This window comes from Netta rufina, assembly GCF_964035555.1.
Source record: "Netta rufina genome assembly, chromosome: 4".
Classification (NCBI taxonomy): domain Eukaryota; kingdom Metazoa; phylum Chordata; class Aves; order Anseriformes; family Anatidae; genus Netta; species Netta rufina.
In genome coordinates this window covers 14,455,000-14,474,813 of record NC_140127.1, presented here as the reverse complement: position 1 = coordinate 14,474,813, position 19,814 = coordinate 14,455,000, and the positions used below count along the sequence as shown (strand labels likewise).

General features: G+C 39.8%; 1 protein-coding gene across 1 annotated transcript in view; it reads left to right on the top strand.

The window, feature by feature from the left end:
* Nucleotides 1–9,723: 9,723 nt before the first annotated feature.
* The window catches only part of TECRL (trans-2,3-enoyl-CoA reductase like), a gene marked incomplete at both ends in the record, with an annotated part of 58,241 nt that continues 48,150 nt past the window's right edge, over nt 9,724–19,814 (top strand). The window contains one exon of the mRNA XM_084286113.1: nt 9,724–9,957. Coding sequence (XP_084142239.1) covers nt 9,724–9,957 — 234 coding nt within the window. The remainder of the gene's footprint in view (nt 9,958–19,814) is intronic.

The following is a 19,814-nucleotide window of genomic DNA, read 5'->3' as shown; positions in this document are numbered from 1 at the left end:
TTTCCACTGGCAGATTTCTAGTCCTAGAGGATTGCAAATGTGATGCTAAATCCTCCCTCGCGTTCCCTTTACATACAGGCAGCATCTTCAGCCTTTTAGAGTACTCCACACAGTGGGGTGTATTGTTTCTACCCAGGGGATGTATTTTAGAGCGTTTTTGAAGGTGTTTGTTTGAACTGAGTTGCCTTCTGCAGCAGGAAGGCCTGGCAAAGCACACTGACAGCTTACAGGTAATCTGCCCGTGTTGTTTCCCAGGCTGTTAAATGCCACAGCTCTCCTTGTCACATCTGTCTGTATGACCCTGTCCCCAGAACGGTTACGGAAATTGCAAGAGTGCCTTATAGAGACAGTTGTCAGCCTAACAGCAGATTTGGCTATTTTTTATTTTTTTTTAAAGCAGAGATAATTCTGACAGCTGGATGTAACCACACGGTAGCTGTCCTGAAACTGCTTGCAAGCTGGTCCCAGCCGTTCCTGACTAGGAGCTGTTAAACTGAAACTCGGACTCCAGAGGTGTTGAGTGACACACTGTTGTCCCAACGTGTCAAGCAACAAGTGCTGTACTTCTGGCAGCCCAAGCTCACATATCGGCTCCTGTCAAGGTTTTAAAGTCTGCTGTGGCAACCGTCTGCTTTAGCTTTGCTCCTCCTCAGAGCCAAAGTACTTACTGCTGAGTTGTCACACGCCAACTAATACAAACAGCAAGCCTCTCTCCTCCCTGATTTGCTAAAGGATGAGGGAAGTCTGCGCATCGTCAGCTTCACGCAAATTAGTGCATTCTTCCCTGCCAACTTTGCTGTACAGGCAGCAATTTTGGGGGCTTTAAAATGCTTCTGTGCAAACATTGTTTGTGATAAAGAAAAGCGTGAATAAACAGGTATGTGTCAGCAATAGGAAAACAGGTGGAAAATGCTTTCTCACTGTGAACACAGGTGTTTCACGAGAAGCCACAGAAGCATTTCTGGCGCTAACAGTACCGTTTGCACATGGAGCTCGAGTTTAAAGCCCTCTTCTTCTCAACTTCCACGTTCAACTTCCGAGTTCCAGGATGCTGTGTGGCCTAAAACCACAAGGCACACTTGTTGGTGTCTGCATTTCTGTCTGGTGATTAGCAGTGGCACTGAGGGAGGCTTGGAGCCCATACAGGCAGGTCGTGGAGGGGCATTCAGCATTGTACCTTGCATAGGGGAGGCAGCTGTCTCAGCAGGCTTTATTTCAGGTTACGTGGTGGCCTCAGGTGCTGTGAAGATGGCAGGCTTGATGAGGTGGTAATCTTTAAAGGGTGATGCTGCCAAATTGCAGGCAATGCCTGGGCTGTTGTCACCTACTTCTGCTTCCAGCAGAACAGTCTGAACACTGCTTTCCATGCTGGACCGGGCCCTATACCTGCCAGGAAAGCGGTCTGATCTCAGGAGAAACATCTTTTTACATCCGATGTGTGTGCAACACGAAGAGCACTAAGCTGGGGGGCAGGTGCTGTAGCTGTGTAGGTAGAAGAGACTAAACAGGAGGAAAAAAACAGAAAAAAAAAACACAACACACACAGAGTTATTCAATTTGATGAGCATGTTTGCCTTTGTTTTTTAATTTTGCTGCATTTTTCAACCATTTCAAGCCTGAGAAAAACTGGCACTGGCACTGCTTGAATGAAATAAATAAAATCCTCTTTTGTTCGCTTGTCTAATTCCAAGTTTTCAGGAATTCTGTTGTTTCTCAGAATCCTCTTGCTTTGAGAGAAAAATGTCACAAGAATATTTTTTTTTTTTTTAGTCAATGCATGTAAAAGTAAAGGACTGATCATTTTTCTTTTAGCTCAAGATTAATTTTCAGGCTGAGACTGAATATTAAAAATGTCATACTAAATGGCAACTTTTCTGAAAACTTGAAAATTTGTGAAAGAAGGAGGTTACGCTGACAGATGTTTCAGAAACCCAATTAATGAAGCCCTGAAATGAAAAATACTAAGAACGATTTGGCTTCTTCTGTAAGAAGAAATAACAGGTAACATTTCAAAAAGCAATAAAAGACCAATCACCCCAAGAACTTCAGATAAAAAGTAAGATTCTAAAACAGGAGCTAGGTTTCCTTTTGCCATTGTAAACCTTTTAACACATCTATGGATAGAAAAGTCTGAAAAAAAAATTGATTATATTTTGTGCCAATTATTGAGGTTTCAGGATTTTTCTACATTCCACATTCTACATTAGCAAACAAAACCTTTTGAATATTTTTTGTTGCTGAAATAATTCCTTTTGAATGCTGCAGGTGTTCTAGCCAAGGCTTTTCTTCTCTCTTACTGGTCAGAAATTATTAGAGAGACCAGATTGTTCGCACCATCAAAATCTTTCCATCCGAATGAATAAATCTTTGGAATTGCTTCAGCGTCAATGCAAACTGCATATTTGAACAACATTTTGTTTTCTTGAAACTATTCCAAGTAACTCCAACTTCACGCTGCACATAATGGCTTTACACAAAAGAAAGATGCATTTAATCTCAGCCGTAAGAGCCTGGATTTGCCAGTGTTGTACGGCTGCCATTTGTGGGAAATGGCTTTGCATTATTGTATTTCTTTTCATCATCCTTACTTAGTGGCTGATCAGCTTCTGATAATGTGGTTACTTGATATTACCCTCTGAAATTACAATCCATTATCCAGTCAGGATGTGTTCTCCGAGGGGGATTTAAAAAACGCTGTCAGTAATATACTCAGTTGAAATTAAGTGAGGCCACGAAGGAAGCTTACACTGCTGCAAAGTACAGGGTATCAGCACCTGTCCTACATTAATCCACTCAGTCTTCTCCATTTAGGCCGTGGTGTGGCACGATAGCTTGAAACTGCAACGAAATGCAGTGAAACTTGCTGTCTGTCCACGCTCTGAGGACTCACATCAACGTAGGTGCTGCTTTCTTGCTTGCTTTGCTGCTGGGGTGCAGGCTGGCAGGGAGCTCATCACACCACTGAGTTACAGGAGTCAAACCAGTGGCTTTCCTTAAGGGAGCAACTGCACATCACAGTGCCCAAAGCCTGCTGTGAGACCCTGAAATGAAGTCAAACAGTTGGAAGTAAGTTTCTAACCTTTGATAACGGAGGTGCCTTTTTTTTTTGTTTTAGGTAGGTTGACAATGGAGTAAGGAAACATCACACCAGTATTAAGACCAATGTACAGAAACACTTGTTGCCACTGAAAGGGCAAAGGCTGCTTCAGGAGATGCTAAAGGCTGTGGTGTAATGCTGTAGAGAACACACTGCAGGTAAAGGTCAGCACAATTTTACTCATAAGTATTTATTGAGCAAGCTTAGGTGACATTTCTTTATCTCCCCAGACTGCTTTCTAATCTTTGTCTTGAAGAAACTATTAGGACAAAGCATATTGTCAGCATAAAACTCAAAACATGAACAGTGCTGAATCCCCCAACTCCGACTGTCTAAGTGCCAAGACCCAAGACCATACTTTGTTTTAAAAAAGCATCCTTGCTTTTAAACAATTAGAGGCCAAGTTCTCAAAACATTTGTCTGTTTCTAAGTGCCACGCACTGACCCAAGTGAAAAAGAGTAACAGAATGGATAAGTAAAAAAACTGATGGAGTATTTCACAGTCACATACTTCCAAAAACCTAGTATTTTGGGGAAAAGACCCTCTTATGACTCAAATAATGAATGAGTAACATCAGGAATATCAATATTTGCACTGATTTACTTGAACTACAAAAGAACTGAAAATCCTAAACTACACAACTGTAGATGTTGATGTAAATGAATAATTTCCTATTTATTGTCAATAACATCAAGAGAACGATCTAGCAGGTCACCTACAATAATTCCTTTGGGCCTCTTCATCACCTGGAGCATCTCCTGAGGCTTCTCCATCGCTGCAGCCGCAGCCCAACAGCTGTCTTTTACAACATATCCTGACTGCCATTGGATTTGAGCCCTGCATATTTTGGTAGGGAAGTAGGTGTGTGTTTGTGTGCGAGGGGCTGGGGGCGGAGGTATCACTTTGTACTTCTTGCAGATAGGATTCCCGTACCCGTCTGTTGGCTGTCCTTATTTCTCTCAGGTCTGTTGCAGATGTCTGTGGGGGACAAAATGAGTGCCGGGTTTGGATTTGATTTATATTGCAGATTTGCTTGTAGCTGATACCTCCCATATCAAAGTTTGAAGTCAGTTTTCAAAGCCAGAGTGGTAAAGCCAAGCCACTAGAGTGAGATTTTAAACAGGGAACAAAACTCCATTGCTGTGGTTGTGAGTCATAAAAACTCCTCCTCCTGCTGGGCTGGGACAGCGCTGGAGATCTTCAGGCCCTGCTGGCAAGCTGGTCCCTGGGCTCTCCCTTCCCACAGCCTCTGAAGGATGCACTGTGAGCTGTGTGGCTTTTGGTCGTGTGATGTGTATGTTGTGCTGCTCACAGGGTCAGAAAGGTTGGCATCATCTACTGCAGAGCCCCGCCAGCTTAGCTGAAGGGAAGGAACGTGGGGGTGTATCACTTTTGCCCCTCCCTAGCAATAAAACTAAGGTCTGGTTCAGACTTTAGAATTATTTAAAATAGCCTTAGGATTATTTTGTGTTCAAGAGTCAGTGCTACTGTGCTTTTCTTTCCCGTCCATTTCTTATTGGCTAAGAGATTTAGCTTCAAAATAGACAATTTAAGTACCAAGTGGTTGTAGCAGTGCCACTGCAGCGCTTCTTCTAAGTGTCTATCATGTGTGCATGTAGAATATTTTAAATTCAGTTTGAGGCTGCAAATGTAGGCATGTGCAAGCACAGAAGTCCCAGAGCTTCTTCATGCAGGTTTTTCTTTTTTCTTCCTCCTCCCTCCCCCCTAAACAATGCAGCCTTTAATTACATGAGAAAATGGCACTTGGGAATAATGGTATCAAATTTTCTGTACAATACACTGCAATCTTAGACCTTTGTTTCTAACAGCCAGGCTTAAATGTGTAAATTCCTACCCTGCTTCAGAGGTGCATTCTAGTTGTTACTAATGTGATATGAGTAACAGAATCAAAGCGATGTTTAAAAGCATTATCTCCCAAAATAATTCAGTACACTGATTCCTAAACTCGCAGCCAGATGAAGCCAGGAGCCAGACAAACAAATTATCGATGCTGTTTTTACAAATGTTTTTTCAAATGTTCTTTTGCATCAGGTCCTTACATCCTTCCTTGGATGGCTGAGCAAAAAGAGCCTGCACAGCTACCTTCCTGCCTGGCTCTGAGCACATCAGACTCAAGATGTGGAGCAGCTGTAATGAGATCAAGCACAGTACCAGGCCTATGGGCTGCACGGCTGCCAAATGAAGGTGGTGAGGCCATGGGGCACCTGGACATAGCAGTTGGGATCTCCTTTAGAAACGTTGGGATCTCCTTTAGAAACGTTGGGATCTCCTTTAGAAAAGAGGTCTTGCTGCTTGTTTGTGACACAGTTGCTCTCAGCACCTCCTTCCCCAGCAAAAGGAGTGGCAGAATCTCTAAAAATGAGGAACCAAGGTGCGTATGCGTGACCCTGGGAACTGCTTCGAGCCGCATGCACCTATAGCACCGAATACTTGGGTCTTTGGAGTCTGTGACTTGGGCGCATTGCTCATTTCTTTGGCATCATGAAGCCAGTTGGAAATGAATAACCTTGCTTCCACCAAGCATGCGGAGTGCACAAGATAACAAAGTGACGTGTGAGGGGCTGCTGACAAGCGCCTGGAGTGACAGAGATGGTCCTGTGCTGCTGACTTAACAGGCGACATTTTGCAGACCGACAGGGGGTGATCGGTTCTCTGGGGAAGAAGGGGTACAAAACATGACCAAAGGTGAAAATGTACTTGAGAGGCACCTTCAGAGCCCATCTGAGATCTCATGAGATCCCTTTGTGCCAGGCTGTCTACAAAGGCACAGCTCAAGGGAGCATCGCAAGAGAAGGAACATGGTCTGAGAAGGGGACAGCAGAGAAACAGCAGCTCCCTAACCACACAGGACATCCAGTGTCCTAAACAGAAACTAAATGCCAAGTCCTAGCCCCTGCCCAACACTTTGTGACCCATTTTGTCATGGCCTGCACTGCCTGATGCTTGTTTAAGATGCTGTAGGAGAAGTATTGCAAAAAGACAACTGCAGCTGTTGCTTGTGTTGTGAAAACATCAGCAGTTCAGTAAACCAGAAATAATGGCCCTGCCCCATCTGGAAAAAAAAAGTGCCTTTCAGAGGGGTGGCTTAACAAAGTGCCTGCCCATCTGCAAAATGGCTCATGTCAGGCAACTGCCAAGTGAGGAGAGGAGGTAGAGCCACAGTATGAGAGTTACGCCCTTCTGCATGGCCCCTTGAAAATATCGGCCCCTTATATGGCAGGAAATTGTGCACGAGTTGAAGCTGTCAGAGATGATATAATTCTTGCTGAGTGCTCTTTGACTCCTCTCAGAGTCCCAGAATGAAGCTGAGGTCAGGGAGTCAGGGTCTGTTGGCTACTAGCCCTACCAGAGCTTCCAGAAGCTGCTGCACCAACAGCTCGTACCTATGTAATGCTGATCAGTAAATCTCACCATTGGGCTGATTGCTGGCCCCTCTGCACTGAGACTCTCTGTCTCCAGCATTGAGGTCTGAGGCAAGGTACGTCTACTGCACTGAAAGTGAAGATGTGCCTTTTGTCCAGTAATTACCATTTCCCTTCTGTGTGCACTTATACATAGAACAGGCTGAATTACTTCACATAAAGCCAGGAAAACCAAACCCATTGATGACATGCAAGCAAGTGCAGTACTTGCACATCGATGGCAAAATATCCACTGCTTTTATGCACCTCTCTTTTAGAGCTTAGGTTAACGGTGGTAACTCTATCCCTGATTATATTTGGTAGAGTAGCTCTCACACACCTTATATGCAAGTTTTATATTTGCCTTCAGTCAGTCCCCACTCACTGTGTATAGGAATGGTGCTACAGTCTACCCCTAGATCTATAATTTAATACAATGAAGAAAGGGCCAGTCATCTTCAGGGAAACCCTACTAGTTACTGTTAGCTAAGGACTTGGCTCTCTAAAGATTCTTTCTAATCAAAATATTAAAATCGCATATCATTAGCTTAGATTGGAAAAAAAAAACTTTTTTTTTTTTTTTTTTTTTTTTTTAATATCATTTTCCTGGAATTGATTCATGTTCATGAAATCTTCATTGGTCAGTAATAAAATTCTGACCATTTAAATGTCTGCAGGAAATCAATTTTTTTTTCTCAGAAGTTGTCATTTTAAATAACGTTATAAATATACCCACAATAATGACTGCAACACCAATTCCTTATATGCACAGAATTTAGTTTTAATTATCAATATGGTTCTTTTTTGCTTTTCAGTTGAAATAAATGTAGAGATATACTAGTATCACAGAATCATCTAGCTTGGAAGAGACTTCCAATATTACAACTGACTGATTCATAGATTTTAAGGCTAAAAGGGGGTACTATATCAGTTTGTGTCATCAGTTGTTCAGCAATTTATACTGTTTCCTTATAGTAGTCTGTTGAAATAAGTGTACCTCACACTTCAGGACAATTTAGGACCTATGTGTTCTGTGATCTTACCTGTTTTTATTAAGGCCCTTACAGTCAGCCAATAATTTGTCATTCTCCACGCTCTGACCAATTTGTACCAAAATTTCTGCAAAATTGCTCAGCTTGCTATATTAGATCTACCAGGGTTGTGGTTCCTTTCACTCCTTTCATCTAGACTCAGAGACAGGCATACTTCTTTGATCACAACATAATCTTGTACAAGTCTAATGACAACGTTTTCTTTGGATGCTGATTTGTTTTCCATCAGTGGCAAAACACTAATTGATTTCAGTATAGCCAAAATTTCATCCTTATTGATACTGGGTAACTAGTATTCTATTTCTGCATTGCCATAATCAGCGCTTTCCACTAACAGAGTCAACAAAGGCATTTCAAAGGCTGCACAACTGCATCAACAAATAATAGGGCTTTTCTCAGACCTTAGCTACCCAAAAGTTTGCCATGTCATATGGATGTGTAGCATCTTAGTTATAAGTTGGGGCCAGCCTATTTAGTCAGAACATCTGGCTAAAGAATCATAAATAAATTAGACTACTGCTTGTTGCAATGCCCAGTCCTGTCACCACTGAACTCAAGCCTGCTCATGAGTTCAGCCTTTGCTAATTTGCTGTTTCTTTCTCATATATTTTTTCCATATGTCTATACGCAGCACACAGGTTTCGTGTATGCAGGCGGATCCTCCAGCACTTTAGCACATTTATAAATTGCATGTAGTATGGATTATTCCTTGATGTAGTAACAACTAGACTCATGCAAATGAAGATAAGCATATGTGACAATTTTTCCAGGAGAGAAGCTTCAGCTGGGAAATGGCCTTCCCTGGGGAGGATCCCCTCACTCTCTTTTTTAATTTCTGCAAAAACTTACCAATTATTTTTTCAGTTATTTCAGAGGACTTCTTGTCATGTGCCGCTGGAAAAGACGTGGTGACCACTAAACTTTCTGCAATAGCAGAATCAAAGATAAGAGACTAGTTCTGATTCTACCCCCATCTCCCAGAGGGGGTGTAGTTGTGTAGTCCCCTTTATCTTGTTGAAGGGTTTTTTTTCCACTTAATTAAAATTCCTTGGTGTCATGAACCTATATGATTTTTGTGATTGTAGTTTTCCTGAGGTTTTGCCATATAGAAATGTATTCATAACTTACTCTATGCTTGTCTGCAGAAATCTGTGGTGGCCTTCTACCACTGTAATCCTAGGCAGCTCAGGGAAATATAGGGAGAATCTCAGGATGCAAAAGTGCTGCTATTTATCATTAAAACATATAAAAAGCCCTAAAAGGAAAAATAAAGTTTAAACAAGACTTGGGAAAGCCCTTTCAGAGAATACATGTTGTTTTAATTAAATCCTTATTAATAACCATTAAGGCTTTTTTTTTTTTTTTTTCCTGCAGACTTTCATTGTGAAAAGTAATAGAAAAGTGATCAAAGCCCTGAATTAGTGTCTTTATGGTTATAATTTCCATTACTTCAGCTGAATTTCCCTGGTGGAGCTACGAGGAAACCTCTACACTATTCAGTAACAGCCAGTTCATGTACTAAATACAAACAGGTACAAAATCCTCTCAATATTTGCAGGCAACCCCAACGTTTTGCTGATCAGCTCCTTGCATTTTGTTAGTGCAAGTGCTTGGGGCCTCCATGAGAAAGAGGGAAGATTTTCAGAATAGATGATTTCTGACATTGCTTTACAGCTACATATTATGGGTGTGCATACACACACAATATATATATATATATGTATATACACACACACACACATACCTATACATATGCCTATCTGTGGGCACTTTTAAACAGCTGTCTCAGTTGATAACAGTGCAATTTGCTGCACTCATTTCTGATTTCTTCAGGGCTCTGGAATTTCAGGGTCAGACTTCTCACATAAGGGAATAAATACAATGTGTTGTTTTAAATGATGGTTTAAATAAAAAGGAAAAAAAAAAAAAGCAGCAATACAGCACATCACAATAGTCGGTTAAATATAGACACGGATTACAGAGCCATTGTTTTCACTCCTGCTAAATAAGACAGTACTCTTAAAATGGAACGCCACTTGACCTTTCATGTCTCATCAGTCTGTGATTGTATTTAACTGATGCGGGGAGGAAACATTTTCCCCCTGGAACTGTCCCCTGTTGATATGACGGTCACTACTGCTGGGTCGCACAATGCTCAGAAGGCAGAAACTCGGTGCCCCCGAACACAAGAGGGATCCTGCAGCTCATGGAGGAACTTTGTCCATGTCCCACAATAACACACGCTCTTTTTTCAACTTTTCTCAGCTTGTGCTCTCTGCTGGCAATCTCAAATCACCACCAGTGCTCAAACATTCAAAAATTACTTACTTTGAAGTGGAAATCCTTGATGTGCAAAGCAAGAAGCAGATCTGCATTGTGGACAAGGTGAGTGTATTATTCCAGCATGCTGGGGATGTGCCTAGTACATGCAGTGCCACTTCAGGGATTCTGTTTTCTCTCTGCTGTGATCTTCTTCTGTAATGGAAACACTTTCATTCCTCCCTCTGGGAGATACTCAAAACTTCTGCTCAGTCACGATCCTTGTCTGTTTTCTTCTAGGATTTCTACAAATGAACCAACACTGATTTCTTTTAGATGAGACTGTGCTTTGGACTCAAAATATGTCCTTTGCATGTCTCTGAACATAACGCTTAGATTACACTGATGATTTCATAGCATGATACTTAAATGTCTGCTTCAGAATAGATATTAAAATGTAATACATTTGCAAAGCTTAGCATTTCTGTAATGTTATGGGCTCTTGCTGTATTTTCTATTTTTAAAAAAGTGGCTTAGCTGAGTTTTTTTTTTTTATGTTGTGAATCATTAAAGATATAAACTACATTCAAATTGTCTAAGCAGAATGAGATGACTGGGTAGGAAAGAACTTTACAGCACAGTAAACAGCAGTTGAAAACATACCTCGTATTTACATTACAGTTTTGATTCATTGTCTCTCAGCAGAAGAGCTGGCCTCTTGCATACCATTGAAAATGGGAATCCTAAGCTGTTTAGATTGCAGGAATTTTCTGTAACACAGTAGAATTTTGAGACTTACTGTTTTGCAAAAAGAAAAAATAATAAGTCCCTTATTATCACTGGCAACAGCTGGAACTGGTGGATAAGTTTTACTTTCAATGTTTAATTCAATGGCTTTGAAACATTCAGGGTGGAATACTACCAGATTTCTAGTGCTCCTGGTCACTTAAAGGGTGTTTTTGCAACGTGTGCCTAGTTAAAGGCAAATGTCTGATTTGTTCATTCTTAAAAGGCCAACAATTTTTTGAGTTTTTTGAGTTTAGCTAAAGGGGCAACATGTACAAAATGATCAAACAACTATGATGATTGTCAAAACCAGTTCTAATGACAGCATCTGTATTATTTGATTTACCAAGTAATATTTATACAATTATAAAAAAGGGCTGTCTAAACACTGTACTGAACGAGGCTTCAATCCATGAAAAGAGTGACCATTTTTCTTATCTTAAACTTTTGTATATTCTCATTAAAAATATATATACTAACAGAAACAGAATTAGGCCAAGAGTGACATCTCAGGAATCCTTCAGAAATCTGCAGTCTGTTTTAATTTTTATTCCGAATTTTATGAGCCTGAGCATTTTCTGCACCTTTCCCAAACATAGACTCTGCCTCTATAGTGGTGGCAAAAAGAGTTATGAGTGGTGATTGCAAATTACTCTCCAGATGGAGGTAAAATACACACAGAGGAGCAATAGCAACTGTAAGCTGAAAGCGTCTGCTCAGGAAGCTATGTTCAATTTACATGGCCACGGCCAGCCCTTCTGGGCATCGACCTAATTTATGGATGTATTTATTTATTTATTTAGGCACAGTACCCAAGGGATTGGTACAAACATAGTGTAAGGCAGAGATTTCCAAGACTGCCTAAAGAATTTGTATTTTGAATGCTGATTCACCTGGGTATCTAAGTCCCTTAATTTGCTATAATAAGCCCTTTCTAAGGCAACCCTGAAAGCAACGCAGTTGAGTTCCTTACTTCAGTGAATACTTGTTAGTACTGGTGAACCTCATTTCAGCTGATTATTAGAGCAATCAAGAGACCATTTCACTGGATTATGCATAATCTTCTGCTTAATTAAATGCAACATTGATACAGACCCAACTTGACACTTCTAATGCCTCTTTTCTGTTTGTAAGATAATTATGATTAGCTTCATTTCTCAGGGTTGCATGTAATTAATTCTTCTCAGGATGTATAACAGGAGAGAATAGGAACCATACATTTTAAAATGTGTATATTTATGCTCTTATTGAATATTGTTAGTAGTTTAGAATATTATGATTTAGCAAATGTATTTGTAATATTCTCAGATTAATAAGTCTGAAAGAAACAACTAAGTTAAAAAGACCCCTTTCTTTCTCCACCTAATGGAAACTCAGGCAATGATTAGATGATTAATGAACTGATTAAATACCAGCCAATGCTTTCAGAGGTTCAGTTTCTACAAGACACTTGCATATTCATATGAATCCAGTTCAGAGTGGTAGAAGCTCTGTAAAGTCTGCAAAGTGATGATACACCTAACTGGTTTTGGTATTTAGAAAGAAAAGTTGTCTTGTGCTCCGTGCAGTGTCAGGGATTTGGAAGAGGTGTGTTCAGCTGTGTGAGCTCAAGCAATCAGTTGACATGAGAAGGCTCTGGATCAGGCATAAGTAACTGTGAATTAATTCTCCAGCTGTAAAATGATAATACCATCATCTCCTTTGGCTTTCTTACCCACCTTACACTTTGGGGAAGGATCAGCCATGTAATATAATTGAGCTGAGTGGTTAGTCTAAGGTCCTGATTGTCTTGAAGATTGGCTTAAAGGCACAGAATAAATACATATTAGACTGGTTTTAAAGCGTGTAAGACACATTTACTTCATACTGCAGGCTTTTCCAGAGTCAGGAAAGCCAGAAAAAATACTGAAAGAAAGCAGTAGAAGAGGAAAGCCCAGATATTTTATCACATAGTCATTCCCTCCAGGAGCTGGGATACCTAATCCTGCAAAAACTGATGTAAATTCACTGTCAAGTCTTTCTGCACTTGTGTGCTCATACATAAAATTCTTTTTAAAACTAGCATTACTTTAATATTGTCAACCTGCTCTGGCGACTTTCTCTGCAATGGATATAACATTATGCATTTAGTTTGGTGCAGATGAACTTTTCTGATGAGTTACTGAAATAATTTAAATGAGAAACAAAACCAACGTAAGATATTTTTCCCCAGAATTGCTCTTGGTACTAAAACGAATTCTGAGGTGAGAAGTCATGGAGAAGAGGCTTCAGACTTTGGGGGCATGGAGACACGTGAGAAAACACAAATCTGTTTCAATTTTTATTTTCCCCCCAGTTATTCTTCCAAATGTACCCAAACTACTTCTGGCAAAGTGCAGGCACTGGCAGTATGTAGACAGAAAGGGCTACCCTTGGGAGATGGAAAGAGGACTCATGAAGATGTAGGAAAAGCTAATTTAAACCTGAGCTAACAGGCCCATCCATCTGTCCTTAAAAGTTAAATGCTCAGACCAGTTACCCTAGGACCAGACTCGTGAGCAAAAGATATCTGCACACTTACATGATCGCAGCAGTGGCACGCAAAGCACTGAGGTTTCAAGGGTGCACATGAGCAGCCCCCTGCACTGCATGCTGCCTGCGAAACAGCAGGAATCCAGGGTCCACTTCATTAACAGTCACAGCTCTTCCTTCTGTCCCGCTCCTCAGGTGGCAGGCTTTCTCTTGCAGAAATTCCCATCTGTCTGTAAAGAACAAGAGGGTGTGTATTTAGAGTTGATGAATATTTTTGTTTGAAATATTTTCAATGAAAACCAGTTTGCGTAAGGATTCTGGCTCCCATTTTTACTTCCAAAAAGTTAAGAAAACAACAGAGTATGAAAAATTCACAAAGTCATAAAAATAAAAGAAAATAATTCTTTTTGCTGTATTTTTAAACAAATAACCCACATTTTTCATCGCCAGCCACAACTTATGAAAGATACATAGCTACTCAAAAACTGTTTTACTTGTACATTATTCCAAGAGTCTGAAGTAGGTTAGTTTTAAGGTTATCGATGTGCAGTGATTTGATTTATAAATTCCGTTAAGGCAACTTGTAACTGTTTCTGTTATAGCATTCATTGGATAATATTTTTTTCTTCAAATTAACTTGTAGTAAAATGTATTTTCCTTCAAATGTAGTGCAATGTAATTAATTTTGCATGAGTTGCTTTTAAGGCAGAAAATGTTGCACAATATTGTTTTACAGAATAAATCACCTTTGGGGAAACCAGCAGAGAAAGCTTTTTCCCCATCAAAAGTCTTGGAGCTCAGTAGTTTTGTGCTTCCTGATTTTGCCAACTAAGCTATAAGTGGAGGTGCAAACTCAGGTTTTGTCAGCTGCACAGTGGCACTCCTTTCCAAAAAAAAAAAAAAAAGTTCTTAAGGCCTACAGAAGAGAACTTGCTTCCTAAGATGTGCAGGAAGGAGTCTCTTGTTTTGGTGTACTGCAGAGATTATAGGGTAGATTCGTTCTCCACTGTGCCTTGCACTGGTCCTCCATGCATCCTGTGCCTTCTCCCACTGGAATCTCCTCTCCGCCACCTCAGGTACCTCCACATTTGATTTCTTTATATATTTCAAGCACAACACTGTCACCTCTTGCAATTTTGCCACAGCTCACTTTTATTTACTTTTTAAGTCACCATCTCTTGCAACCAGGGAAATCCCAAAATATTTTATTTAGATTTTAGGTACACTTCACCTCTCTATTCTGACTACTGGACACCCAGAAAACTGAAAGTAAATAAAAAGAACTCATGATTTACTTCTATTTTTCTTCTAACTCATTATTTACTTCTAAGCTGAGTTACTGGTAGGAAATGCTTGTGGTTAGCAGTATATACTATAGTAGCATTTAACTGTCCGTCTGTGAGCATAGACATGCTATGCAACGTCTGCAGTAAAAGTGATGTGAGCATTGTTATTTTTCTTAAATTAAAGGATCTCTGTGTAGGGTCTGTCCCTTTTTTACACATTTTTGTTGCACCCAAGCATAATACAAGCCATCCATTTATATACACAACCTCTTGCTGTTAAATATAACACAGTATGTAGAATCACAGGATGGTTTGAGTTGGAAGGGACCTTAAAGATAATCTAGTACCAAACCCCCTGGCCTTGAACGCTTTCAGGGATGGGGCATCCACAGCTACTCTGGGCAACCTGTTCCACTCTCACCACCTTCAGAGTAAAGAATTTCTTCCTAATATCTCATCTAAACCTACCCTGTAGGCCCCCTTTAGCTACTGGCAGGCCGCTGTAAGGTCTCCCTGGAACCTTCTCTTCTCCAGGCTGAAACACCCCAACTCCCTCAGCCTGTCTTCAGAGGAGAGGTGCTCCAGTCCTCTGAGCATCCTCTTTGCTCTTCTCTGGACTCACCCCAGTGGGTCCATGGCCTTGTGCTGGGTGCTGAACGCAGGGCTCATATTTTGATTTCTTTGAAAAGTTGTCTGTGCCTGAAGATGTTCACAATTTTGGTTTGTAAAGCACCTAAAATAATAGCACCCTTGTATCTGCACACTACAGTTTAACAATAAAGTGGAGTTTCTCTTGATTTACACTGGAATGACAACAAAATCAGATGCACGCAGAAATAATACCTGCAGTATCAGAAATCTCTTTTTCTCACCTGCAGGTTGCATATCTATCACAGAAAGTGGGCAGCCAAAAGAGCAGTCATCACCAGCTCTTTCTTGCATACTCATATCTAGTAAATAAAAATAACTTCTCACATCACAACTTGGAGGCTATTCTTTACATACCACATTCATATAAGGGGAGCAAATGCAATTATGGAAGTACGCAATGCAACTCAGCAAAGAAACTCACTGCAGTACCAGGGCACTGCCTTTCACATCAGACTTTTCTCATTTGCTTCTTACTAGGGAAGAATAGTATTGAAGTCCTTTTCCACAAGAGAGATATTTAATTGCCTTGTATACTTTTTTTTTTTTTTTAATCTTGTAATTTTAATATTTATAAAATATCTCATAAATGTAATTTTTTTTCTTGTGGGGAATGAGCTGAACCTATGCATTTCCACAGCTGCCTCATTTCATTTCATGGGCAGGATTTTTGAGATCATCATCTTTCTCATTCAAACAGTCTCTCTTTACAGATGCCCTGCTTCTGTTTGGAGCTTCTTTTTTGTGCCGGTGCTGCCCAAAGGAATTCAATAACCAGCTGTGTCAAAGGAGGGGGGCTTCTTTGAGAAGACTACATGTTGATACTAAGTCCCACAAATTAGGAATTCCCACAGCAATGCAGGTGAAGAAGCAGAGACAATAAATTGGCCAAATGCAGACTCATTGCTGTATAAATCCTCTTTTTTATTTTCTTTTGGAAGGAGGCTTTTGTGGTGTCGGTGTCTTTTGCTGTATGCTTTCACCACATCCAGCTCAACAGGGAGCTGGTCCCTGCTGGTAGGCACCGCAAATAAATACATTACATTTATAAACATGTTATGAAGTCTATGCATTTTCTTGCCCGTAAGAATTGAATCTTATGCCTGCTCCTACTGTTGAAGGTGCTGGTAGTAGTATTTTCTTCCTCAGCTTTTAGTTAAACATATTCAAATTCTATTGAAGCAATGCATTACATTAATTTCTTCCCACTCTACTAGAAATTCACATTGGTTTTATGTCAATATAGCTACAGAGCTACAGAGAGCTTCACATGAAAAGAGGCAACTGGGTATGTTAATTTCTGTTTGTAATTACCACTCTTATTTCAGTACAGCTTTTTAGAGGCAATACCTGGAGAAATGGCCTTTGGTTTAACTAGAAGAGGGAGACTGAGGAAGGAAGAAGCTGGTAACTTCAGGGCATTTCATGTTTTAAAGGGATGGTTTAAAGAATTAGAGAAGCCACTAGTGAAGACTGATGCTTCAGATGATACTAATTTTCAACGCTTAGAAGTGCCTTTAAATGACAGGTTTTATGTATCTCTTATTTTAGTTATAAAAGTCTAAGCCTGGGCGTGGGGGGGAGATAGAGTGAAATACAATAGATAATCCAAAAAAAATTAAAGCTATATTCAAAGCTCAGTGAAAACAAGAGAATGAATTCTTGAGGCACCAATGGTGCTCCAGCTCCTCATGAGCATTAGCCATTCTGGCAATGGAAAAAGCCAGCTATTCTACAAGAGCAGTGAATATTGCCAAAAGTACATCTGTAGAGACAGATTCTAACCAGTGTGAAAATGTCCTCTTTCCCCACAAAGTTATGACATTTTACCCCAGCTGCACATTTGCCTTATTGCGTCAAAGGTAATTCACAGATAATTGCAAATTATGAATGTACGGGAGCAATATAAGACCATAGGGAGCTGTAGGTGTTTTATTAGTCTAATAGTTAATCAGCACAGCCCATGATGGAAATTTAGGTGTATAATGGCATCTCATATAGGCATTATTGTAGCATTAAAATACTCCTGCCCATGATTTATCAGTCCATTAGAATATGCTTCAGGTTCTTTCTGAAACAGTGCTGTGATTCTTCACAAAATACCCGAGCCATGTAGTAACAGATCTATAAATATCTAACAGTATATATTAATGCTATAACATACATGTCTACATTTAAACACTTCTGCACTTTTAGAAGTCCTTAAAATGCAAACTCTCCTTTTTAGATATATACAGCTCCATTACTACAGGAGAACAAATTTTGGCAGTCAGAGAACCTGTACTAGAGGTACAGCAAATATCTCTTCACAGCACTTGACACTGTGAAAAGTATTTCGATTTCTCATTACCCTCATGATATCTAATTGTTCTTATAGATCACCTTCATTTCCCATTCTTTTCTGCTTCTCAGCTTCATGCTTACCCTCATGGACCACAGGGGGCTGGCTGCCTCTCCATCTTTCTGTCTGATCTCACCAACGTAACTTTGGACCTATTGGCCGAACATAAATACACCTGAAAGAGAAGAAAATAGTTTAAAAGATTACTTAGCTCCTTCTGGTCTATTGAAAGCTGCTGGCTGGGTAGCACAGTGTTTCAGAGTGGGGAGGACAGGCTGAACCCAACCATCACCAGTCATCTTGCCCAGTGGGAACATTAGAGGAGACAGGGGATGGGTAATGGGTCAGCTGAAGAAGAATGGAAAAGACTTATAAAGCTTCATGAGCCCTGCTACTTCTGGAACTATTTACCTTGCCAATATGCATTCTGTGAATTTTCCTTTGAGTTGGTTAATCTTATTCCTGTTTCTGTTTTCATACAGTCCCCAATATAGTTCATGACCATCCTGTGCTAAGTACTGGTTGAGTTTCTTGGGTGCACTGCTTGATTATATACATTCGCAGTCTGCATAGGTATAAAGAAGCAAGCACAAGCCTCTACAGCCATTTGATAGAAAAGACAGAGACAGCTATCATATCATAGCTGGGCAATATGCTTAATACTGACAGTCAAAATCCAGAAAAACCCTAAATCCCACCTTTTTCCTGAGAAAAACAAGAAGAACTGGTCAAAATTGGTGTTTTGTTTTGTTCTTAAGTGCATATCACAAATGTTATTTTCTTTGCAAATTACGGTGAAAACAAATGAGTCTTGAATTTTCAACTAGATAGAATTTGTGAGAGAAAGATGGTATTACAAATTAATTTTGGGATATTTCAATCTGTCATGACACAATAAATATTTCAAGTGCAATTTGTTTTACAATTTAACAGTGCATTCATTTATTTGAATGTTATTTCCTGTCAGGTGATTTTCCATAGTTTTAGAGGGTGTTATATTATTTTACACTATCATGATTGATGTGTCATAAAATAATGCAAAAGTAATGAAAGTTCTGTATGGATGAGAAATAAAAAAAATTGAAAATAACACAGTGAGATGAATTTTCAGCATGTTTCTGAAACAGAATTTAAAACAACAACAACAACAAAAATCAAACATTTTCTTTTTCATTTAAAAAAATTTAAGTCACTATAAATTTACACATCCAAAGTTTTGCCAGAACAATTCCATTTTCATAGTTGAAAAGTGTTGTGATAGAACTTTTCTGACTAGTTCTGCTGTTGAGCTCTCAAGGTGAGTACAGGAACTGTACTCAATTCTTTTTAACAAAAGGTTAGAAGGCATGGAGGCATGCCAATGCTGGTTAGATTTGCTCAAAAAATAGTTGGGCATGGTGAACTCTGTAAATTGAGGGATGGCCTGCAAGCCCTCTATCTGCTAATAGATTGCTTTTTCTTTACTTCCTCACTCATTTTAACAGAAGGTGAAAAAGCTCTTACCTGTGTCTGACGCTTTTTTAATTTTTTTTTTTTTAAAGGGAGAGGATTTATTTATTTATTATAAGAATCCAGCTAGACATATAAAAACAATGTTAACATGTTCAGAGACAAACTTAACTAGTGTAAATTGACATGACCGCACCTAGTAAGCATGCAGTTATGTGCATTCATAGATATTTTGACCTGTGGTCATTGGGAATGTTAGTCAGTTGGCTTATCTCATATGCCAGAGTTCAGGTAACAACATAAATAATCTCCAGGAGACTACTGAGCAATATAGCTGTAATAGGCTTGGGCTAAACCATAGTTCTGAATCTCTCCAGTTTGTGGAAATACAGGTCTGAGATCAGAGCTGGCTCTTTAGTATAGAGTTTTCACTCCAATCTGTTGAATAAAATGCTGCATTTCATATAACTCCTTTGTGTAGCTGCTGACAGCACTTGCCTATATGTAGTTACTTGTCTAAATGTCGTAGGTATTTATATCCCTTTGGACATGATCAGCACTCTGGTTCACCAGGCTAACAAAAGAGCCCATTGTGTGACATGCTGAGGGAGGTTCTCATGCTACCCATTTTTAATACTGTCCTTGAAAATTAACAGTAAGAAAAATTGGAATTAGAAGCCAAACTCACAAAATGTGAGATCAATTAGAAGGGGTGTTTTCCTGATTAACTTTGTGTGAATGGCTGCAGATTTATAATAATACAGCATGTTCCCCAAGCAAGGACAGGGTGTCAGAGCGGTAATGATGAAGTATTTGTTGACTGCTGAATTTGAAAATGACCTGGCTTTCCCACCAGCTTGGTTATCTGTTTTGGAATCAAATCCTCAGCTACAATAAGCTGATGTGACCCTTTTGAACAAATTTACCTGGCTGCAGAGGGGACTGCCTGCTGTTAACGAGTA